General features: G+C 30.1%; 2 protein-coding genes across 2 annotated transcripts; both read right to left on the reverse strand.

Moving 5' to 3' along the window:
- LOC109344844 lies at nt 13,485–14,008 on the reverse strand. The gene has a single exon (XM_019583584.1). It carries the CDS (start codon nt 13,938–13,940, stop codon nt 13,527–13,529), a length of 414 nt encoding a protein of 137 aa, XP_019439129.1. The 5' UTR covers nt 13,941–14,008; the 3' UTR covers nt 13,485–13,526.
- Nucleotides 20,527–22,451, reverse strand: LOC109345917. Its single transcript, XM_019585196.1, has 3 exons — nt 21,733–22,451; nt 21,350–21,430; nt 20,527–21,118 (listed from the first exon to the last, which is right to left on the reverse strand). Exons 1-3 carry the CDS (start codon nt 21,907–21,909, stop codon nt 20,615–20,617), a joined length of 762 nt encoding a protein of 253 aa, XP_019440741.1. The 5' UTR covers nt 21,910–22,451; the 3' UTR covers nt 20,527–20,614.

Genomic DNA, 27,456 nt, shown 5'->3' on the forward strand with positions numbered 1-27,456 from the left:
TCTATTACACTATTAACTCTTAGTACCGAAATATATTTCAACACCCCTCAAGTTGAAGATATGTCGACCGCTCTCAACTTGTACAAAAATGATTGAATGGAGATAGCTCCAAAGCCTTTGTTAAAAGATATACAACTTCAAGTTCTGCATAATATTTTTGAACATTAAAAGAAGTGTATGACCAAATTTATTGTCATTCAAATTGAAATCTTTTATACTAATAGAAGAGCTCCATTAATTGTTGTGAGATATCTTGAAGAATGGATGGTGTTGCCTAGAACTCTTGCCAAATATTATCATGAGTAGCAAGATTCATGTTCAAAAACTTGGAAGTAAGATATTATAAATTGAAAGCCAAATAAGACTTTTGAATAGAACAAGTTCCAAGAGGTAAAAAAAAATTCTTCAAAATATATTACATGAAACTAGTAAGGTTATGCTAAGAGAATTGGTAGAATGAAACAAAAGAATTCTTAGAAGAAAATGAATGAAATTAAAAATAATGATGATGTTCATCAAAAACCAATACAATAGAAAGAAGATTAAATATGATCAAATGATATTATTATTCAATAATACCGTCTTGATTTCTTGGCCAAAGAATAAGAAAAATCTTGAATATGATAAAATATGAATAATAAGAGAAGAATGTGATGAATATAAACAATATTTATTTCAATAATAACAAGAGAAGAATATGAGAAATATTTGCTCAAGAATAAAAAGAGAAATAATATGATGAAATATGGACAATATTTGCCTCAAGAATATCGTGAAGAATTAAGAGAAATAGAGAATATGAAGATTGTAAGATATTTTGATTAAAAAAGAAGAGCAACTAATCTTGCACTTAAATTTTCCTTGCACTTGAGTTTTTATACATGTAGGAGGAGGTTTTTGTGTTATCATGCATGATTAAAATTTGAAAAAATGAGTGATTCAAAAGAAAACGAGGACAACGACCAGAGCATACCTATGACCGTTGAAGAAACCAACGAGTAGGTTGATGCAGAGGTTGAAGTGGAACCCGAAGTACCTTAATCTAAAGATACATTAATAACATGGAAATCAGAAAGAAAAAGCTTCATGTTGAGGATGAAATTGTGAAGCCAAGTGAGACAATGTTGATCGCTAAGGATGAAAATATGAATCCAGGGAACGCAGAGCCACACATTCTCAGAAAAAAATGAACAAGAAAGAAAAATGTATGAGGAATAAATACATTATTTTGATACCATATTTGAAATCAAAGAGTAAGAAAAGAATATGTATTTCATTGATTGAATGAATGAATTGAATATTGAATGAGTTGAATTATAAAGAAATTAGCCAACCTATTATATAGAAAATACAACAGACTTAACTCTACCTAACTAATCTATTTTACAAATATTTTAATCACGGAAATTGAACTTACAATGATTGTTCATTATGCAAAATGTAAATGAATTTAAACTAATTACTAGTCCAATACAATATTAACCTAAAATATTAAAATATATTTCAACATAATAGTTCATTTACTGAGGTACATTAAGGTTGTTTTGGAGTCTTGTTTTGGAGGGTGAGAACAAACCACTTTGGAAAATGTTGTCATTGTTCGAGAGTTGTGGGAAAGAGAGGGAAAGATTTTGAAGATTTTTTGGAGTCTTCTAAAAATTTTCGTATGTCTATTTTGATGATGTTCACAATTTGAGATTTTTATGAAGAAAAACATGTCAAAGTATGCCTTTAATAGTGAATTTCGATGATACATACATGCCCTAAAAACGAGTCAAGGTTTAAGTGAATTCCCTTTGTAAGTTTGTAGAATTAACCCCAAGACACAAAATATCTTTCTTACTTGGTCATGATTGTTCAAAAAATGATGTGGTCACGGTATATGCATTTTATATAGTGTCATTGTAACATTTATCATTTATATTTTATCATCATTGAATCTTTCAAAAAGTAATACAAATGAATAATAGATGATATACTGACTCTGTATAAATGTTTACACTGACATTATATAAATTACACTCGTAAAAAAACATGTGAGTAGAGAATAAATGATGAGAAAGAATATATGCATTGACATGTATAAGTTTTATACATTATAACTATATCATTCATCATTTATATTTAATCATTATAGACTCTTAAAAAAATAATTCAAAAAAATAGTTAATAATATACTAACAGCATATAGATATTGTTGATCAATGATATTAAAATCGATCGAATCGACCAGTTCGACCATAAAGTCAACAAACCAGACCCCTAGTCGATACATCATAGTAGTTGAACCGGATAAGCAACAAAACCGTTTAAAACCAATCAAAACCGGACAGTTTTCGGTCAAACTGGGAAGCCGACCGAGTTGTTACTAAATCAGGTTTCTTCCTCAAAAATCTCATTTCTTCTGCACGTTTTCTTTTTCTTCCTTCTCCATCTCACGGATCCGTCCTCCATCGTGTTTCTAGACGCATCTCTATCTTCTCATGGATCTGTCCTACACCGTTAATAGCAAGGTTAACAATGAAAGAAGCATTTTTGTAGATAAAGAGATAGAAAAAGGATTGAGAAAGGGAGAAGATAGAAATAATGGAAGCAACATTTTTGGAGATAGAATTAGAAGAGAGATTGGAAAAGAGAGGAAATAGAATGAGTAGATGAAGCATTTTTGGAGAGCGTGAATTAGAAGAGGGATTGAGAAGAGAGAAGATAGAAAGTTAGAAACAATGGGTTAAGGAAGCATTTTTTGAGAGAGAAAATTAGAAGAGAGATTGAAAATTGAGAAATGAAAAGTAGATGAAACATTTTCCAAGTTATTCTCAACTAGAGAAATGAAAATATAAGAATTTTTTGTACAAAAATGTAATTCTTGTTAGATGCCTCTCATTACTATGCCTTAAAAGAATTTTATGACAATTTTATGGCTCTCTTTAAGGGCAATTTATGTCACTTTTATGGCTTTGTTTCCAAGCATCCAATGCTTGGAATCCAAGATACCAAGACTTTGCTTGCCTATAAAAGGACACATATAGAGAGCTTCAAAATCATCTTCACAACACACAACATCTCTTTCATTTACACATATATTGTGAGTGCATTCTTGGTGAGAATTCTTGTTCCATTTGAGAGAGTATTTGTGAGAAAAATATTGTCATTTGTCCTCATCATTATAAGAGGATTTCTTGTACTCTTCTTTTTTACATAGTGGAATTTTGCTCTTGATCGCCCGTGGTTTTTTTCCTCTCACACTGAGGGGTTTTTCCACGTTAAATCTTGTGTGTTATTTTCTTTATCCTTTACTTGCTTCTCTTTTGTTCTCAATTGATTCAATCCTGTGCTTCCGCATTGTGCTCTAACCTTAACAAGTGGAATCAGAGCTCTTACTAAATTGAGAATTTCAAAATGTCTGCAAAATTTGACATTGAGAAGTTTGATGGCAAAATTAGCTTTTCTATTTGGCGAGTCCAAATGAGGGCCGTTCTTATCCAGAGCGGATTAAAGAAAGCTTTAGATGGGAAGTCAAAGAAACCAGTTTCCATGACCGATGATCAATGGGACGAGTTGGATGAAAAGGCGCTTTCAACAATTCAACTTTGTTTGTCGAAGGAGGTTCTTCGTGAGGTTGCCAATGAAGAAACCGCTGCGGCTTTGTGGCTGAAGTTAGAAACTTTATACATGACCAAGAGCCTCGCAAACAAGCTTCGTCTCAAAGAACGGTTATACACCATTCGTATGGTTGAAGGTACTCCTATTCAAACTCATCTTGATGAGTTTAATTCTATTATTATGGATATGCAAAATATTGATATTAATATTGAAGATGAAGACAAAGCTGTTTTGTTGGTTGTCTCTTTACCTTCTACCTATAAGCACTTCAAAGAAATCATGTTGTATGGAAATAATGATACCTTATCCTTTGAAGATGTTAAATCTAATTTATTGTCCAAAGAAAAATTTGATCTTGAAGTTAATTCTGTGGACAAGGGTGAGGGCTTAAGTGTTCGAGGTAGAACTCAAGAAAAAGGGAGTACCAATTATAAAAAGTTCAGATCCAAATCCAGAGGTCGCAAATCCAACAAAACTTGTCGCTATTGCAAGAAACCGGGGCATGACATTCCTGATTGTTTTATCTTAAAGAAAAAACAAGAAAAACAAGATAAGGGAAAATTTCAACAATCCTCTGAAGCTGCTAATATTGAAGCCAATTCTGACGGTGATATTCTTTTATCTGTTGTCTCTTATAATAATAGGAGTAAAACAGAATGGATTCTTGATTCTGGATGTACTTTTCATATGTGTCCTTATAAGGACTTATTCACCACTTTTGAACATGTTGACAGTGGTGTTGTTTTGATGGGCAATGATACCCAATGCAAAGTTGCAGGAATAGGTACTATTCAGATCAAGGCTCATGACGGTGTTGTCAGAACCTTGGCTAATGTCCGCTATATTCCAGATTTGAAGCGGAACTTAATTTCTCTTGGCACCCTAGAGTCTCTCGGGTGTAGGTATTCAGCTGAAGGTGGAGTTCTAAAGGTATTGAAAGGTGCTATGGTATTATTGAAAGCTAACCGGATTGGTAGTTTATATGTCTTGCAAGGTTCTGTTGTGACAGGTTCAACAGCTGTATCTTCTTCAATGCATGATAATGACATTACCAAATTATGGCACATGCGCCTGGGCCATATGAGTGAAAAAGGTATGCACCTTCTAAGCAAACAAGGTCATCTTGGTAAACATGGCATTGGTAAATTGGATTTTTGTAAACATTGTGTTTTTGGGAAACAGAAAAAGGTTAGTTTCTCCACTGCAACTCACCGTACCAAAGGTATTCTTGATTATATTCATTCTGACCTTTGGGGGCCTTCTAAATTTCCTTCTCATGGAGGATGTCGCTATATGATGACCATCATTGATGATTTTTCTCGCAAAGTTTGGGTTTATTTTCTGCAGCATAAAAATGAGACTTTCTCCACTTTCAAGAAGTGGAAAACTCTTGTTGAAACCCAGACAGGGAAGAAAGTGAAGAAGCTTAGAACAGACAATGGATTAGAGTTCTGCAATGGTGATTTTAATGAGTTCTGCACAAAAAATGGTATTGCTAGACACAAAACTATTCCAAGAAATCCTCAACAAAATGGTGTTGCAGAACGGATGAACAGGACTCTACTTGAGAGAGTTCGTTGTATGCTCTCAAATGCTGGGTTATGGCATCGGCGTGAATTTTGGGCTGAAGCAGCATCTACTGCTTGTTACCTGGTTAATCGTTCTCCACATTCAGCACTTGATTTCAAAATCCCAGAAGAAATTTGGTCAGGTAATCCTGTTGATTATTCTAACTTAAGAATCTTTGGATGTCCTGCTTATGCACATGTTAATGATGGTAAATTAGCTCCAAGAGCTGTTGAGTGCATATTTCTTGGTTATGCATCTGAGTCTAAAGGATATCGCTTATGGTATTCTGATGCAAAGTCACGGAAATTAATTCTTAGCAGAGATGTGACTTTTAATGAGGATGCATTTTTATCTTCTGGAAAACAATCTATTGTGTCTTCTTCTACTAGTACAGGTAATCTGCAGGGTACTAGCGAGAAGGTGGAGTTGATAGTGAAACCTACAGTTCCTAATGTTGATGTTCCATCTTCCTCTACAAATCAATCTAGCATTGATGATCATTATGTTGATTGTGATGACAGTACAACTTCTCCTATTCATCAGCAAGAAGATGATTATTGTATTGCTCGAGACAGAACCAGAAGACTAATTAAAAGGCCAGCTAGATACACTGATGGTGATAATTTAATTGCTTATGCAATGTCAGTTGCACAAGAGGTAAATGATGATGTTGAACCTGCCAGCTATACAGAAGCTGTTTCTTGTGTTGATTCGTCACAGTGGCTAGTGGCTATGAATGAAGAGATTGAAAGTCTTCATAAGAATGGTACTTGGGCTTTGACAGAGCTTCCCGAAGGCAAACGACCATTACGATGTAAATGGATCTATAAGAAGAAAGACGGTATTCCCGGGGTTGAAGATCCAAGATGCAAAGCACGACTAGTTGTTAAAGGTTTTAATCAAAAGGAAGGTATTGACTTTAATGAGATATTCTCACCTGTTGTTCGTCATACTTCTATTCGTGTTTTGCTTGCTTTTGTTGCTTTATTTGATTTGGAGTTGGAGCAACTTGATGTAAAGACAGCTTTTCTACATGGAGAGCTGGAAGAAGAAATTTACATGGAACAACCTGAAGGATTTATTGTTCCTGATAAGGAGCATCTTGTCTGTCGATTGAAGAAATCATTATATGGCCTTAAGCAAGCTCCCAGACAATGGTACATGAGGTTTGATTCTTTTATGATTGGGCAAGGTTATTGCAGGAGTCAATTTGATGACTGTATTTATTTCCAGAAATTTCCAAATGAATCATTCATATACTTGTTACTGTATGTTGATGATATGCTAATTGCTTCACGTGACAAGTCTTTGATCCGGAAATTGAAAATTCAACTCAATAATGAGTTTGAGATGAAAGAATTAGGTGCAGCCAAGAAAATTCTTGGTATGGAGATTCACAGGGATCGTCAAGCTGGTAAATTGTTTTTATCCCAAGAGAAATATATTGAAAGAGTGCTTGAAAGGTTTAATATGAATAATTGTAAACCTGTTTCTACTCCACTTGCTGCACATTTCAAGTTATCTTTAGATCTTTGCCCACATACAGAGGAAGAGATGGAGCGTATGTCACATATTCCTTATGCTAGTGCAGTTGGTAGTCTTATGTATGCTATGGTGTGCACTAGACCTGATTTAGCATATGCTGTTAGCATGGTAAGTCGATATATGCATAATCCTGGAAAGGATCATTGGAGTGCTGTAAAATGGATTTTTCGGTATCTAAAAGGTACTTCTGGTATTGGCTTGGTATTTGACAGAAACAAGGCTACAACTGATGACGTTGTAGGTTATGTTGATTCGGATTATGGTGGTGATATTGACAGAAGGAGGTCTCTTTCTGGTTACATCTTTACTCTCTGTAATAGTGCTATTAGCTGGAAAGCTTTTCTTCAGTCCATTGCTGCATTGTCTACGACTGAAGCAGAATATATTTCAGCAACGGAGGGTGTGAAGGAGGCTATTTGGCTCCGAGGTTTGGTAAATGAACTTGGTCTAATACAGGGTGTTCTTACAGTGTTTTGTGATAGTCAAAGTGCTATTCATTTGACCAGGAATAATCGTTATCATGACAAGACCAAACACATTGATATAAAACGTCACTTTATCCGAGATATTGTTGCTATTGGTGAAATTATGGTGGAAAAGATTCACACATCAGAGAATCCAGCAGATATACTTACCAAGCCACTTCCGAATACCAAGTTCCAACTTTGCTTGGACTTGGTTGGTCTCTACAGCACTTGAGTGCCCTTCGGGGCATTATTTGGCGATGAGCAACTTATCAAATTCGAGCCAAGGTGGAGATTGTTAGATGCCTCTCATTACTATGCCTTAAAAGAATTTTATGACTATTTTATGGCTCTCTCTAAAGACATTTTGTGTCACTTTTATGGCTTTGTTTCCAAGCATCCAATGCTTGGAATCCAAGATACCAAGACTTTGCTTGCCTATAAAAGGACACATATAGAGAGCTTCAAAATCATCTTCACAACACACAACATCTCTTTCATTTACACATATATTGTGAGTGCATTCTTGGTGAGAATTCTTGTTCCATTTGAGAGAGTATTTGTGAGAAAAAATATTGGTATTTGTCCTCATCATTATAAGAGGATTTCTTGTACTCTTCTTTTTTACATAGTGGAATTTTGCTCTTGATCGCCCGTGGTTTTTTTCCTCTCACACTGAGGGGTTTTTCCACGTTAAATCTTGTGTGTTATTTTCTTTATCCTTTACTTGCTTCTCTTTTGTTCTCAATTGATTCAATCCTGTGCTTCCGCATTGTGCTATAACCTTAACAATTCTTAATTCTTGGTTTTATGACCCAATTAATTTAAAAATATTAGAGGATCATTCTCATTTGTGTCATGTATTTATATTTTTGGTTTGTTAAGTGAAACAAGTATATCTATTGATATTTGTTTTGCTATTTAAACTTTAAATTTGTTAAAGTTGTTTGTGTATTAAAATTTTTTATTAGAATTTTTTATAGACTTTAAACATTAATTATAAATTTGAGTATTTACATATTAATTTTTTTATTACATGTTTACGTATATATAAATATAAGTACATCTGCCCGGTTTAACCGACATACAATTTAATTAGTACTTTAACTGATTTAATAACTGGTATGGTTTCAATATCATTATTACGTTTGATTGTTGGAGGATAGGAGACAAAGTTCATCAGCTAAATTTATGGTATGGTGTTGACAGTCTGCATGTGATTTGGCGGAATATTAGGTTTACTTGTTTGTTAATAATATAAGAAAAAGATAGATCACGTGCCCTTATCACTACTAATGAAAATACAATGTTTGATCATACCATATGGTGAAGTTTTTTAGACGTTTATGTATCGTGTAAAAATATCATTATATCATTTATTGTTTAATTATATTTAATAATCAATATTAATTAAATGTGTATAAGTGATAGATAATACACTAGTAATGTAAAAACAGAGTAAATTATACTGACATTCATGAGTTTTATTCAATTACACAAATTATCATTCATTTTTCTACACCTACATAAACCTCATAATTTTTATACTTTTATTACACTTGTTACCCATGCATGATAAATAAGTGTAATATTTTAAACATAAAATATGATAAATATAATTAAGTTAAATAAAACATGATATATTGTGGAGATAAGTCCAAATAATATACAAATTAATGTATTTTTACTATTTTTTGTTCCAAAATGCATTAACAATTCTAAAGAGATATTGTTTAAATCGCTCTGATACTATATTGTAACGAACCGAAAATAATAAAGAGATATTGACTCATATATTATTTGGACTTATTTCCACAATGTATCATGTTTTGTTTAACTAAATTACATTTATCATATTTTTTGTTTTAAATATTACACTTATTTTTTGTGCGAGTATAAAAAAGTGAGGAGTAGTTTGTGTAATTTCACTAAATATATATATATATTCCTTTCTTCTAATGTTTTTTGTACACATAGTACTCAAATTTTAGATCTTGCTTTAGAAGAAGCAAGCATGCCCTAGTTTGGTTATTGTAATTTATTTTTTCTTTTTTACCTTTATTATACATTGGTAATAACAATGAATAAGAATTTATTAATACGTTTTCTTAATGCATTTTTACAACTTTAAATTCCCCCGATTAAGAGAACCTTAGAAGATTATATAATCTTATTCGGGAGTAGTGACAAATGGAAGTGGAAATTTTGATTATTTTATTGTTAAAATTGTTTATTTCACCAACAAGTCGTTGATCTGGTGATATAAGATCGTCCTACTAGATCCAAAATGATCAAAAAGTTGATGATTTGATTTATATGAACAACACTTATTATGAGAGACAATCATACACCCCGAAAGAGATTAGTTCCTTACCAAAAAGGAGAAATATTTGGTGGTACCAAAAAATTGTTTATCTCGCTCAAGTGAATCATGTTCCTTCGATCACAGGTAGTACTCTTAATTTGAGCTAGATTAAATGTGTTTCTTCAAATGTATGTTGTTTTATTTGGAAAATTATTAGAGGTAGAGTTGCTATAAAGATAAAGCTTTCCAATAATATATTATGGGGGATGGTAACCATAACTTAGTTTATGCTTTGTTGAAGGATGAAAATCTTCACCGTCTATTTCTTTCTTATACCTTTGTGGCTAATGTATGACAATGTTTTTATTCATGGCTTCGAACTCATATACTTATCCCGAACTCTATGGTGGATCTTTTACAGTTACATGATTCAATGTTTAAATTTTGTAAAGGGATATCTATATAGAGATTGTTATAGTTTTGTGATTTAGTTTGTTTGAAGTATGATGAAGGATGCAATTTTTAGAAGAAATTGCTTGTTTTGTCCAAATTATGGATTTGATTCACATTAGGTCTTGATTATGGTTCTCAAACAATTTTGCTTCTAATTCTTATTCTTTTGCGCAATAGTGCATTGATCCTACTACTTACATATATTGAACATTCTTATAACCTATAATTGGGTGAGTACCCCTTGTACCTTTCATATTACATTTGCTTATAAAAAAAGAGAACTTTTATCATTTACTAGTGTGTACAGGCACTTCGTGCCTGCCAGCGAATATTGTGTGATACTACATATTCAATTTTTATATATTTTATTGTTTTTGAATTAGAATGTATTTGTTGTGTTCGGTGTACTTTATATTATATTTTTGTGTTTATGATAATGTTTAATTTAAGGTGAGATATGTGGTTAATTAATGTATTGGTGGTGGTTACTTATGATTATATAGTTTTTTTTGTAAAAATTAAATAATGTAAAAGACAAAATAGGAAATGAAAATTATACCATGAGAAAAGTTATTTCAAGTTTTGGCTTTATATATAGTATAGATAATAAAAAGGCAAAATTATCTTTTAAATAAGCTTAAATCTATATATCATTATATTGTATTCATGATTTATACATATTTAAATAAATGTGAAGCCATTAGGTATTATGTGTATTGTTTGATAAAATAATACATCTACTGATCTACATATTAATACATCAACATCTTAAAATTCTTTTATTGTAGACCAACTTGTAAGCAAAAGAAGTTATAATTAATACACGATGAATAATAAGAAAATATTATACACTACATGCATGAAGTAAAAAGCTTACTATCGCATTATAACATATACATACACGAAAAATATAACTAGGTTTAGGCAAATAAGTTCTCTCAAACTATGCCCCAAATTTTGTCTCACACAAATGAAAACATTTCATATTGATTAATAAATTATGCATTCATTATTTCTTTTGTTTTTACTTCAATATTATTGATGTAAAACGTAATTTTGGACATAGTTTAAAATATCATATACTTATTCTTTTTTTTATTGGGAAAAGAAAATTATATTAATATACTTGTTCAGTTTATCATTATACTACACAATAAAAAAGGGCAAGTATCCATCCACGTTCCAAGTCTTGCGCGATTTTTGCTGGATATGCTGATTCTCCTAGAATCATATAGTTAAAACTAAAAATAATAAAGCCAAGAATCTAAGTGATTAATGCATGAGAAACAATGTATGCACCGATGATGTAATTATTTTACAAAATGTCATTTCATTATTTACTATTCATTTTCATTCATCATTGACTCTCAAAAAAGTAATATAAATTAATGGTATATAATATATTGACTGTGTATAAATATTTACACTGATAATGTATAAATATTATGTTCATTACTTAAACAATTGATTAGAGCAAGAGCCCTATCATCCCTACAACAAGTTTAGATAGTTTCAAATTTCTATAAATTATAGTAAAATTAAAGTTTTAAGAAAGTTAGCAGAATATGTTAGAAGGAAGTTTATACATTATGGATACAAAACTCTAACCAAATTATATTTGGTTGGTCCCTATCTGCAAAAGTAGCAAATTGCAAGCTGTAGACATTCATTTTTATTCGAAATTTGAGTTCATCAATAGAGAAAATGGATGTTATTTGCTACTCATGATTTCATAGGCCATAGTTGAGGTATCCATTACTAGTTGGAAGACTAATTACTCATCTTCAATCAAGGTGTAAACATTGTAGAACGTCTATTAAGAACCCATTACTTCACCTATAATAGATTAGGTTATGTCACACTAGGTTTTTTTTGTGAACACATCATACTCAATATTTTAAAAAGCCTATTTATTTAGTGAAAAAGACTTCATGAAAACATATATATATATATATATATGGAGACAACCAATTAAATCTTAACAACACATTAAAAGTTTAATTTTGATTAAAATTTAATCATAAATGATGTCACTAACAAACATAAATGCACTTGTCTCTAAATGTGACATGTTATATGCGTCTTCATATAAGTTTTTCTCTTATTTAGTTTACCAAGCTAGACTTTAGGTCATCTAAAATGTTTATTAAGCCTAACAGACTGACCTATTTACTTATATTATATAAAAAAATTGAAATATACTATTTTAATAATATAAGTAATATTATTATATAATTTTGATATAAAAAGTTATACTAGAATATAATTTAATTAATAGAATTAGATGGATCCAAAAGTAGATCTATTAGTCCATTTAAATGTAGATATGATAACATATTTCATGACCATATAGTATAGCAGACTTTTAAACAGACTAACAGACCAAACTAAACTTTTAAACAAATCAGACTTAGGCACTAAATTTTTTTAAAGAGGCAAGACTCATACTCATATTTAATATATAGGTTCAGTCTATTTAAGACAAAGTCTAATTTAACTTGTTTCCACCTTATCTTCAATAAAATGAATACTTTGAAAATAATTTCAAAAAATTCTTAAAGATGTGAACCAAGAATTTATGTCTAACGATATGGTTTTAAGTAGATGAAAAGTTGAAAGCCCTCCTAATGCATGCATAAGCCTTTTTACAAGGTGAAAAATGTATTGAAATCTCTAGATGATTAAAATAAAGAAGAAAAAAAGTATGTCTGTATAAGAGTTTTATATACTATTATTGTATTATCCATTATTTATATTTAATCATCATTGGTTTATTAAAAAAATGACGCAAATGAATGATAAATTATAGACAATATATTGATTGTTAAATTTTAATACTAAAAATACATAAGTATTATATCATAAAATATAAAAAAGGGAGCATGACTGCTTGCGTTTCCCTTATAATAAGGGGAAAGATTTAGGTTGAGTTCATCTCCACTGCAACAACTTCTCACAACCCCATTAATAGAATTCAAATACAATCCAATATTAAAGACTTCATTAACAGATTAAGATAACAGTATATGACATAAATAAAAATATTAGAAGTTCAGAATATAGATTATATTCTTAATAAAGGAATTTAAAAAATTATCATTTTTTTCCTAAGGCTAAATACTAGAATGGATCCGAAGCCATAGTAGTACTGCAATTAAGACTTCAATATTTTGGTTTTAAAAATCTTCAAAATGAATATAGATTTGTTGTTGGAGATTATGTTTCATATACAAGATAGCACATGATCTAGGAGAAATATATTTTTACTTCAAAATAAATATTGTAAATACAATTTGCAGCTACATCAGTCCATTTTTCCATAAATTTACAATTTAAGTATATGACCATAACTATAAGTGCATATAAGACTATTACAAGGATTACCACAGCTTTCAGATATCTTTTCTCGTGTTACTCTATGTATTATGAGTTATGATTAATTGAAAAAATGTATTGAAATTAAAATTTTAATTATTAAATATTTTTCTCACTAATTATAATTTATGATATATAGAGGGATACATATTATACACCTTTCAGCCCTTTGTTTAAAAAATAACATGGTGATGCACCATTAGTTCTTTGTCTCACCTTGGACAATCTTCTTGGCGAGGCACCACCACTCCCTGCGCCGCCATCAAGGACTTATACATCTGTACAAGCATCTTATCATCATACTCTTTGGGTGGTAGCCCCCTCCCGAAGCCGCCGTGGCTGGTGGCGGGGGAACTCATGCTCACCACTTTTGAATTGGCCAAACTCATCATCATATTCACATAGCCATCCCTTAGCCACAACACCATCTTTTTTGGTGAAGGGATCTTTGGGATCTTTATCTTACGGGATATCTTGATCCTCCACCTTCTCCGCCGGGTGTTGGTGGTGGTACAGGTTCCACCTCCAAGCTCCACCGTGTCCATCCTTCTCCGACGACGTGATCCATATAATCTTCCATATCCAGTACTATTTCTCTTCCAGAACTTGTTCAATGCTTTGTGCATGTTTCTCTAGATGCCTTATATGGCTGTGTTCTCTATGGGCAGTACTAGACTTTATAATGGTGGAAATCAACACATATCTCCGCTTCTAAATTATGTCCAAACAAAAATAATAATAATAATATCTAAAATTGTAAAAATAGTTGAGCTTTTATTAGTCGGTTACTTAATTTGGTTAGGGTAGTTAGTGTTTTCTTTTATTTATATGGATGATTCAATGTAACTTTGTAATTCAATTCAATAATATTTTCTTACTCTTTCTTATTCATCAAGAATTTCTTTTATCATGCCTACTACTATTTTAACAAAAAAATGATATGGTATTTTTCCATTAATACAAAATATAATTTTTTTTAAAAGAATTTGGAATAACACATCTATATTGGAATAGATGTATGAGTAGGTGATCATGTAATAAAGAGAGAGAGGTATTTTAGTATTATTATCATATGATTCTATGTTAAATAATAGAAGTAGTGTATTTATGAAAAGTGCCAAAACTAATTAATATCCAATTTGCATAGTCACATGGAGAACATGACGTGTGTCTCAAAAGTTTGTGTTATCTTTTTATTTTTAATATTAGTATACACATATTAAAAAAATCATTCAACAGTAATTTTATTTATTTACTAAGAGAATCTTTCAACGATGCACATTCGTTTAATTACTACATATTTATTTTCTTTTCATCGCATTGCAAAAAAAAATTTGTTAAGAAATATAATAATTATTTTGATTTATTTGTATTTTCACTAATATATAATTTCTTTCTATGTAGTCATTAATTCTTTCATCTAACTTGAATCAAGAAAATATTAATTAAGGATAAACATGTTAAATAACATTTAATGAACTCTTAAACTTCTAAACAGGACAAATAAATAACAACAAAAATTATCCAAAAATCACATAAATATAAATGACCAACAATGTATTGGTTTGGTGGTGTAAGGCCTCACAGAATCTTTAAGGTCGAAAGTTTGATACTTAGGAATAACAATTGTTGGGAGGGGTAATAACGAACCTCGAAAGTTATTAGTTCATTACCAAAAAATGTAAGAGAATACTTTTGGTAGTATAAAAAACATAAATATAAATGGAGGTATTATTATTTAAAGAAAAGAACAAATAATTATTAAAAGGACATATTATTACTAAAATAGTATTTTCTAAAGTAAGACTAACAACAAAATCAAATATGTTTACTTCATTTTTTTAAAGGGAATCTCAACCATTTTTCTAAGAGAAAATATTTTCTCTAAAAAATAAAATAAAACAAATTGGTCTCTTTTATTGTGGTTAATGAAGTTAGTAAATAAAAAAAATCCAGTTAAAATTGGATGTTTAGACCAAAAACATAATTAGCATAAATAAAATTCTGTTATTAGTAAAAATAAAACTCAATCCAATCATTATTTTTGTAAAGATATTAGTTTTTATCGTGGACGTAAATGAGAAAAATATTTTCTATCATTAATCATGAAAGCGTACTAATTAAATTAAAAAAAAAAAGTGTCTTTCCTCCAACTCCAAGAAATTCATTTCTTATTTTCCATATTTGAATAAACAGAATCATTGTATTGAAAAAAGGTTTTCTTATCTTCATTTTTTGGTTGAGTTTAAGGAATAAATAACTTTTATAGGGAAATTTGAAGTTAAGTAAATACTCCTCCACCCTTTCCCAATATAACATAATTTTTATAGGGTTTATAATCTCAATTTGAGGTAGGGAATAACAAAAAGTAAAAATTTAGACATCGGTAATACAAGTGGTTTTTATAGTATCCTTATATCATCTATTATTCATATTTAATTATCAGTGATTTTAAATATAAATAAATAAATGATGAATTATGTACTACTTATATATAAATGTCAATATTAATAGTGCATAAATATTACACTCTAAAAATATACTCACTCAACTTAAATTTTTTAATATTTAATATTATATATATAGTTTAATAAACTATTAATTGATATAAATATTCGATAGAATTTGAGTATAATAATTCCATCTAAACTAGCATGTTGATCAACATTCCCTACTTGTCAACCTCCATTCCTCCTCCTAGTATATAGCTTATCATCTCCATGTTATCATTTTTTAAGAATAAATAATTTGAATTAGTGGTAGTTGAAATGAAATATATAAAACTTCTACAAATTTTTCATCCTGTTCCCCTAATAACCATTCTCAGAATCATTGGATGCTTTTACATTTGCTATTGTAATTGTGAATGATGTTTTTCTTGGTGCTTTTACATGTGCTATTGTAGTTGTCAACTATGTTTTTCTTGGTGTGAGAAAGAGAGAAAATAAAACTACATACAAAAGGAAGAAATATTATATTTTTGAATAATAATGTGCAAATTATTATTATATGGAGAAAACCAATTAGTTAATGAATTATGGGAAATCACCTCTGGTCGAACTACTTCGAGTAGTTAAAAAGAATATAAGAGTGATGATGAATTGATGGACATAATAAATGTAGTAAGAGAATGTGTGTAAACTTTCAATTTATGTGATGTAGTTGTTTTAAATTTGTTGTTATCTTTTTTAGAAATTTTTATGTCCGAGTTGTTATTAATAGAGAAAGTTAATTGTACACTATAGGCTTAATAGATACTAAGTTACTAACATGTGAGCATGTATTCGGTGTTTGCTCCACATTTTTTATTTTTTGATGTTAAGTATTTAATTTTATATATTTCATCTTAGAGAATCATATCATATTTATTTACATAATATATAATTTTTGTGATAAAAAAAGTATAAAAATGAATTATGATATTATTAAAAATTGTACTAATTGATTGATATTTTTAGTGGTAGCTTCCTCTAACGTTTGTCTGAAATTTTTTAACTCTCATATTTTTCATAAAATCAAATTAGGTAAATGAAATTTTTACTCTTAAGTAGTTATAATATATTTGGTCATATATAATGCATTGAAAATAACATTAAATAAAAATAAAGAAATATGAGATGAAAAAGATCACTAATTAATAATGATATGATTGGAAAAAAATGTAATGAATAAATTGGACCGACATTCTTTAATTTTAATTTAATTAGAGGCATAAGCCACATGGTTTAAAATATTTCACTCCCTTCCCTTGGAGGAAATGTCTATTAGACTCAACTTCTTAAGAGGGTATCAAGTGCAACGTATTTAAATAAATTAGATGCAGGTAAGTATAAAAAAAGTAATGAATAATGATTTATACTATTTTACTAAATCTTAGTAAGTGTGGATATGATTTATACTAATATAAATATGCCTTAATTTCTAAAACATTATATATCATGAAGTGGTTGATCCAAAACAGTTTTATGAGAATCGGATCGAAGGTTTGATTAGTTTGACTGCTGATTAGACTTAAAAATATTTTTAGTTTGTAGTCTTAATCGAATAAGAGTTGAATCACTTTAAATAAGGAAAATTCCGGTCCGACCATGTTAAATCAAATTCAATCATATTAACCCAAGAAATAAATCGAACGGTTCAATTAAAAATTAAAAAATGAAACACCACTCGGATATTTTGTTTTACTCTGGTCAAAAAATATGAAAATATCTTACTTCAATATAATTATACATAATTATTAATTATATAAAATTTAAAATTACACATAGTTATATATTTCTAGATAAAAATTATTAATTATATATAAAATCATTTGGTCAGATATGACGATTTAACCGTTTAAATCAGTTAAACCTAATATAAAACCTCTTTCAATTTTATATCTTGCTCAAGTTTCACGACATTAATCCAAAATCACTAATGTCATAGTAGGTGAAGGGGGTGAATGAATGGAAAACTGTATCTGCATTAGAGCATATTTAACAGCAAATAAAATCTTCATTTTTATTTGAGCCTCATATATTGTTTTATAATTTATTATAAATCTTCATGAAATAAGAACAAGATATACTTTTTTCCAACAATGATAAAATATCATTCTTATTCTTATTTGTGTCTCATAATATCCTTGTTTTTTACAAGATCTACATCTCTCCTCATTTTCAATTGACTAAGAACAACCAAGAATTATTATTGTTTAAAAACAAAAATCAGAAAATAAAAATAACATAATAAAAAATAGAATAAAAATATTCTTATTTCATTAAAAACAACCTTAACAGTACCCTTCCCCTTATTTTATGTTTCCCATGTATGTCACTTTCCATAACAAACTAGGGTAGAGGCTTAGCCAAAACGAGCAGAAGTATCAAATTGGACTCCATCATTTCCTTTTTCCACTTATTAGTATCGTAAATTTAATATCTTTATCATGATCATCCCTTTTCAGATGTATGCAAAAAAAAAATTATATGAATTTTATATGTTATAATTGTATCATCTATTATTTATATTTAATAATGATTGACTTTTTAAAAAAATATAAATAAATAATATACTGAGTATATATAAATCTTTACATTAATATTACTTATTATATTCATCTAAATAATGTATATTTTTCAAATTATATTGGTATTTTCAAAATCAATAATTAGTTTCCAACCATGCAATATTTTTTAGAGGATAGATTCACAAAGGCATACGGTATATTACTTGCTTCATAACACTTTCATATTTATTAAGAGCTTATTTTGAAGTTAGATTTTGGAGGGAAATGAAAAGAAACAAAAGATTTGAGCCTCTAAAATTCAACTATCAGGCAAAACCTAAGTTGACAAAGTACAATATTGTAATGAAATAGCATAATTGTTTTTCCTAATTCTACTAAAATGACAAATATGACTTTCTATCCAAGTTAAGTTTGCATAGTGAAACATGTCACATTTTATAATTATGAGAATTTTTAAACTAATTTATTTAGAGGATATGATATTTTTTAAAATTAAAATGTGTGCAGTTAATGTTATTTCACAAGCTGGCGGTAATGTTATTTTGTGTCATAAATCACCTTCTATCGTGAATAAGTTAAAATAATAAAAGAGAAAAAATATATATACTAATAGTATATAGATTTTATATTATTTTTGTATTATCTATCATTTATATTTAATTATTTCAAACAAATTTATTTAGGTAAATGATAGACAATTTATTGGATATATAATTTTTTTATTGATATTACACTCTTAACATAATCTATAAAATAATAATATAACAAGCAATTAGCAATGGAATTTCAATTTTATTGTTTGAGCAAGAAATTTACTTACTCCAAATTCTACCTATCAATTTTAAAAGGTAGAAACACACAACAGTGACTGATTCTAAAATAGTAGCTAGCAGTCATCGTAAATTGAGTAGAGGCAGCGTCTTCTATCTTTCAGTTGGCAGTTCAGGAGGTGGAATAAGATAATGAAAATAACAAGTCAAAATCATGAGTTAGAATCACATACACAAATACATCATAAACAATATCAAAATATACAAGATATAACACTTTCATTTTTAAATATAATAAATTGACATTTTTACTTAAATTGAAAGTGTAAAAACAAAAATGAGTCTTTTCAATATTAGAGATCATCATAGAATAAAGACTAAACTTAGGTACAGTATTTTAGATACTAATTATATTAGTAATTAATTAAATTAGGACACATGTAAATATTTTTTCATCTCACCATTAACTTAACTAACACGGTTAACTCACATCTAATTTTTGTTGCTTCACATTCCCTTCTTTATTCAATTTCTACTGTTATTATATTTTCTACATTGTTTCTACTATGCCTTATCTTCATCTGTCATTTGTTTTTTTTCAAACGACTCTTCAATCGCATGAAGGAACTCCTAACTCAAATGTTCCTATCTCTCTCTCGTATAAATCATGATGTTGTTTAGATTGCCTTTTGGGCAACAAATTTGTAATAGGATTTATAGATGTAAGAGATTCATCTAATTGGTCTGATCTAAAGTTTACAATTTTTTGCTCTCAAGTGAAACTTCACTTCCTCCTCTGCTCATAAATTATGATGATGTCCTGGTTCAAGAATTCCCTAATTTTCTCTAATTTAATTGTCATTGTACTCTGTTGGAAGTATCCTAGATAACAAGTACATATCATTATAATTAAAATATCAAACTCATAAGGAAAATGATATATTCTCTTATTGTATGCTCCTACTAATCTTCTTACATACAAAAAGATAACATGTATCATAATAAAATACTTTAATTATTAATAACTGAATTAGAAGTGATATGTGTAACTTTTTGTGGGCAAGGGATTAGTATAAGGATTTAGCAAAATGATATAACAATGCTCAATTGATAAAGTTAGGAAAAATAACAACAATCTCTTTCATTAAAAAAGATAGTATACTTGAAGCCAATGGTGTTAAAGAAGAAAAAAAGTAATTTTTTGTTATTGAATGTGCAGAACATGCTATTCTTGAAGCCAAAATTCTCTCAGGATGTAATGAATGGTCAATTGTTGCTTCAAGTATTAGTGATTACGTTGAAAAACTTTTGAATGAAATTTTGATGACCGATAATCAAAACTTTTGAAATAAAAAAAGAGAAATGTGAAGCAACAAAATATATGATATGCATTAAACGTGTTAGTTAAGTTACTTTATCCTAATTTGATTGGTTACCGGTACAATCAGTATCTTTTTTTATTCATGCACTAAAATTACATTAGTACATTAGTATTCTAGATTTGTGGTACACAACGATTTCAAAATTCTTCACCACGTAGATTTCTGAGAACCCTTGAATGAGGCGCATCAGGGTCACCACGCATAGCATTCTCCCGCCATATCTCAGTGGCCCTCCTCAGCGTCTCCTCCGCCGTGTCAAGCTGCTCCGGCAACCACCCAATAACATCATCACTTGGTGGCTCATCCGTGGCACGTGAAATGGGTTTCCTTGTATCAGCAAACTCTAATTCAGACAAAGGTGATGCTTTATGATGTTGATAATATTCTCTGTTGTCTTCTATTTGTTCCTCTTGAATTCTATGTTCTTTCTCTTTGTCATTTGGCCATGGAGTTCCATCTAAACCAGCACAACTCACGTTTTCTAAGCATGTTGTTCCTTCATTTCTCTTTTGTTGAAGGTTTGGGTCTAATCTTTGGTTCACTCCTGTGCTCTTTATTTTTGGGGTAGCTTCAGTTTCGAGATTTTCACCTTTGCTATTTATGGTACTTATATTCCCAGCTCCTGCATTATTATTCGTACCCTGCAATATTAAAGAGTCGTGTAAAAATTTGAGGAAAATTACAACATAGATTCGTTTTTTTTGTCCCCACCAATAAAAAATATGACATATCTATTAAAAATTTAAACGTATATTAATATTGTTAGACGTTAGTCATTAGTGGGAGTCTGATACATCATATGAAATAAGATATATTTAAGAAAAAGATTGAAAATTTATTATTAACATGAAGTAATTAATGTCATTACTTACTTGGGGTGGTGCTCTGTGAACATCGGGGCCAGCTTCTAATTCACCAGAATGAATGGCTGGGTCTGCAGTCTGGCTACTACCCTCCAATATTCATAAATGAACATAAACAATGTGATTATTTTGCCTACTCTTTGCAGGCCACATGTACATATTCAAATTTAAAACCTTGTTATATCTATTTCTAATAAGAAAAATACAAAATTATGGTCCAAGAAATGCAATACCAATTTTAAATTAAATTGTGGTGGCCATTTTAGAAGAAATGAATGACAATATTGATTTTAGAAGAAATTAAAGGAGTTAGCTTAGCATCTATTCAAATTATTGTTAAGGCATTAGTCTAGTGGTGTTAGATCTCACTAGATCTCCAACTCTATACTTACTTGGGGTGGTTTCCGGTGAACATCAGGGCCAGCTTCTAGTTCTCCAGAATGAATGGCTGGGTCTGCAGTCTTACTACGGCTTCCAGAGCAAAATCCTCTGCCTATAGTAAAACGATTTGGTGAAGAGAATAACACATAAGAGGTTCTTCTTGCTCCATATGCTAATCTTGATTGCATATTTTTTCTCTAGCTTGATGTGATATTATGACTTTCCTAATTAAGATTTGAAAATGGAACTATATGGTACTAGATTAAATCACGTTTTTAAGGTACAAAGGATAGGAACATCTTTATTATCTAGAGAAAAAAAGAAGGTGAGGGATTTTCTGGAATTTGCTTGACACGTGTAAATATTTGAGGTGGCAAGATATCTGTTACCACGTGAGAGAAGTTCCTCTATGCTCTAGAACTATAAAGAATCAAGATGAAGGGACATTCTCGAATGCTCTAGGCTGTAAGTAAGGAAAAACTTAGGATGCACACATGTTTAATTCCTTGGAGCATACTTAGTAGAGGGAACAACCATGCTTTGAAAAAGACCAGTTCCTTACCCATAAGATCAATAGATTCTCTTAGGCTTTGTTTGGGAGTTAGGAGAGAAAGGGAAGGAGAGGGATGAGAAGGTAAAGAGAGGGGAGGAAGGGAAAGAAAAGGGAAGGCAAATTCTGGTAAGCCCCTCCCTTGTTTGGAAGTATGAAATTTAGATAGGAGGTGGATGGAGGGTTAATGTAATACAAAATATTATTTTACCCTCCCTTTAAAAAATCAATAGTATGTTATGTATTATATGATGTAAAAAAATGTGCATAAATATAATTAGAAAATATTAGTAAGAGTAATTATGTATTTGATATTGTTTTCTTCCCAAAAAACCCTAATTTGGGGACACCAAAAAATGGTATAAGGAGGGCTTTGGAGGGTTTTAAAAATTCTCCAAACCCCTCCCCCTTCTCTAACCAAACTCCCAAACAAGGGAATCTCATCCTAAGCCCTCCCCTTCCTTCCCCCCTTCAAAATAAGTCTCCCAAACAAGGCCTTAGTAGTATGAAAAAAAATGTAATATGTTGCAACTTGGTGTGAAAGTTTGTAGATATCGACCTTACTCAAGCTCCTCAAAAATTTAAAACGGCCACACTAACATTTTTGTGTATAAAAAAACCTTTAGTAGGACATCAATCACATGCAAAAAATTAATTTCTCCCTATCCTCTAATACCCTTTTAAACAAACATATATTAGAGTTTAATATTCATGTGATGATGTGTAAAGATTTATACATACTCACTATATTATTCATATTATTTAGATTGTAAAGTCAATGATAATTAAATATAAATAATGAATATTATTATGATAGTATATAGAGTTCGTACATTATTAGTGTATACATTTTTTCTCTATCTCATAAGTGTAAAATTCAAGGAACATTTTATATGGAAACTTTTAAAATTCTCTTTTATATATATATAAATCATTTCTAAGTTATATATGTATCTATATATAAATAAATTAAGTATAGGAAGATACATGTAATTGTATTGACTTACTTCTCAAGTGAGTATAATATTTTAAACATGAGATACAATAACTATAATTAAATTAAACATAATACTATCAATTTAATTTACTATAAAAATAAATATCCACCTCAGTTATTTGTCATATATTAAAAGAAATTGGAACTCTTGAATTGGCAAAACTAGAGCAAGAATATAAGAAAATAAAGGAATCTTATGAACTTATTAATCTTGAACTGGATAATAATACAATGAATGATACATGCTTCTATTTATAAAAGAAAACCTAATAAATACTTTCCTAACTAACTAACCTAATGAATGACACGTGGCATAATTGAAATCCAAAACGGAAAATAATATAACTTGTTTAACAAGTTATAAGGTCAATCATTGGTCAACTATTTTGTTGTTGTGACTTGTGATACTTATTGGTCAACCATCTTGTGGTGCACCCAGTGATTAAAAATGTGGCACATAATACTTAATGCGGCCGCAACCGCGATGTTGCGGCCGACAACGCATTGGCAACACACTGTAATTGCGGTGTGAATGAAATTCACAGCAAAAAACTGTAACAAAACAGTGTTGCGCCGCACGACAAAATTGTTTTTTTTCCATCCTGTCCCGTTTTATTTTGAAATTATACTTTCATGTCAGAAACTAAGACAAAAACTTTCGAAAAAGCAAAAGAGATATAGAGTAGAAGGTAGTGAAAAGTACATCCATTAATTCAATTATTCAACAAACTCACTTACTATGTGATCGGTGATCCCTTTATTCTGTGACTTTGTTTTCACTTTTCACTCTCTGAGTCTTTCTTGCTGATTCTTTCTGTGTGTGGGTCGCGATGAAGCTGTTGGTTAACTTGGGAGAGGAAGGAGGAGAGATTAGAGAATGGAAACTGGATTGAAAATAATGGTCGAATGAGATTTTAGGGATTTTAGAGAATTTTTTAGAATGAGAAAGGAGGAGGGGAGAGAATAGAAGGTGAATTGGAATGAGATTTTGGGGGATTCTGGAGAATGAGATAGAAGAATGAGAGGGGGAGGGTGTTTAGCGTTGTTTGGGCTTTTGGGCTTGACTACAAAAATAACATAATATTTTTATATTAACATCACATTGATTCACATTACACCCTTTTATTTTTTCCAGCCAGATAAAAAATTAATGCCAAAAATATGTATCCACCATTTCACCTCTTTATTTTATAGGGCCATGAAATTAATTTATATGGGCAATGTATTATATTTTTTTAGAAAATCACTCCATTGCTAATTAATATAATATTTTTCTTGAAAATTATTATTCATTTCTTGAATGGCAATTATTCTAAAATTATTCTTGTCTTGCACAAAGTTTTAATGATTTAGTATTTGATGAAACATCATACAACATTCGAAGTCAAAAGTACAATCCAATACATCAACATATTATCCATATGATATACACATGATCAGTATGCAAATGAACAAGTTCCACCTTACCATTCCTTATCAATAAATGATAAAGAATCTTATTATCAGTAATCAAATTGTGGATTTTTGGGTTATATCTTTTGACAAGGAGCTACACAAGATGATAGTTAGGATGTCAATGAAGATTGTGTTCATCCACGCCATTCTAGCATGTGGTAACAATGAACAACTAAGATGTGAGTAATTGTACATTATGTGTGAATCATGACTTTGCTTCTTAATCAAGTATTTAATGATAAAATATTTTATATGAATGTAATTCATTTTTATCAATATAAAAACATGATAAAATATTTTCTTTTAATTGCAAAATTATGTTATTTTATTAAATAATCTATTTTAAATTATTATTTGTCATGAAACAAAGCTAAATGAATTAAAAATCTATACAACAATAATAATAGTTAATTAATTATAGTAATTGTACATTATTTTTTACATTTTGTGCGTACCTTAATTAATTTCACACTGCAACTGCCGCAATTCAAATCATAGCAGCTGCATAGACCGCAACCACAATCACGACTGCAACCGCAATTTAAAACATTAGGTTCACTCAGTGGTGCTATGTAATTCATTTTGCTCCTCCATCCGTCGTTGTGAAGTTGGTACATTTGATGCGCCTGTGACTCGGTCAATAAGATATAGACTTGGTGTGCCTAGTACACGGTCAATGGAATGTGGACTTGTGCGCCTGGTGCGCATGAGACACAATTATTGAGATGTGAACTTGGTGCGCCTGGTGCGCATGAGATAGGGTCAGTGTGATGTGGGTCTGGTGTGCCTGGTGCGCATGAGTGGTCTATCCTGTCTCAGTCATGGTCTGCCTGGTGCAATGCCTAGCCATAATTATCTACTGCTTCTTGAGTTATGTTTAGGCTGCTTTTTGCATCAAGTGCTAATGATAAAAGAAATTGGAATTCTTGAATTGATAAAACTAGAGCAAGAATGCTGAAGAAGAAGAAAATAAATGAATCTTTTGAATTTATTGATCTTGAATTGAATAATGATAAAATGAATGATACATGTTTCTATTTATACAAAAACCTATTAACTACTTTCCTAACTAACTAACCTAATGAATGATACATGTTTTTATTTATCCAAATGAATGGTTGATGATGTAATAAATGTGTATAAATCTTTATACTAATATTGCATATATGTTACACTCATCATTGAATGAGATTGAGGCTTGAAGATTTTGCAAGGATGTGTGCTCAGTTCAGTACTTCAGTTTAGACTTTAGAGTGATCAAGAAGAATGAAGTTTTAATGGGGGTGTTGGAAAATGAAGCAATCAAATATGTTTCATATGTTAGTTAATTATGATATATTTCTCATGTTCATGAATTTCTAAGTTCAAAGCATTTTCCTATGCATGCATTTGCATTTAATAATTTGTAGTTCCTATGCATTGTGATGTTGTTGGAGTGATTAAGTCCATTGCAGGACATGTGACATAAGACACCAATACCATGTATTACTGCATTTTCAATCCAAGCCAATAAGTACAATTTATAGTGAGTTTCAAAGAATTGGAGGGTTGAGTTTCATAAACAACTGAATCTAAATTCTCTCGAGTATTGGACAGTTCAAAAAAATAATAACACATAATACTAAAATATGTAACGAATAAATTTAAAAATTAACAAAACCATTTATTCCAGCACTAAACTCTTTAGTAAGATTTGAACTTTGGATAACTGGTGTAGGATTTGGAAGACAAATATTATGTTTTCTAATGAAATGGAAATAGATTGCTTTATCACTTCTTAACATCCCAAAAGAAATGAACAGCAGAAGATAAAGAACATTTAAAGCTTTATATTTTGCTGAGTTTTTCTTTTTCTCAATCAAAAATTGCTTACACTCTGCAGTTCTAATAATTACAGAGAGAACCACAAGAAAGAGCCATTAACAATATAGCTGCTTCTTCTTCCTCTTTTAACTTGGATTCACTTCCTATTCTTCTTATATTCATCTTTCTGTTTTTCTTTGCTACCCCTTTATCCAAATCTTGCAGAACCCTTGTCCTTTTTCTGTATCTTAGCCCACACGCATTGCAAAGAGACTGAAAACATTTGTGCAAAAAAAAAACTAAAGTTAGAATCACAATTGATAATATAAATAGTCCAAAGTTTTATAAACTTATCCAATCATTTAAACTACTTCAAACTAACAAGATATTGATCTAGTAGTATAAAACCTCACTAGATCTACGGAAATATCAAAAGGTTAAAATTTTGATTCTTGAGAGCGATATTTCTTGGAAATAGTAGCCACAAACCCTAAAAGATTAATTTCTTATATAAAAGGTGAAGGAAAACCCTTGTAATACCAAATAAAATATTTGAATTATAATATAAAGTTATGGTATATAGAATTTTACCCTTGGTCCATCTGGACCAGCTCTCCATAGAGGGGTGGTGGTTGTGTGGCAATCCCTACAACTTCTATCTCTTAGTGCTTGAAAATCCATTGCCTTCAATCTTCAAACCCTGTTTCATGATACTAATAATTAGTTACTTGTTGATATACTTGGCAATAAGGAACCAATTACAAAGACAATATATGACAATAGTATTAAGATCTTAAAGCCACCAAAGTAATATCATGATCACAATTGTGGCCTCATCACATATACCCGTAATTTAGAGCAGTATTCTTAGACTACTCACCTTTGGTCCTAGTTCAACAGGAAAGTTGAATCTAGAAAGAGGGCAGAGAG

The sequence above is a fragment of the Lupinus angustifolius genome, chromosome LG04 (genome assembly GCF_001865875.1).
Source record: "Lupinus angustifolius cultivar Tanjil chromosome LG04, LupAngTanjil_v1.0, whole genome shotgun sequence".
In the NCBI taxonomy this organism is placed as follows: Eukaryota; Viridiplantae; Streptophyta; class Magnoliopsida; order Fabales; family Fabaceae; genus Lupinus; species Lupinus angustifolius.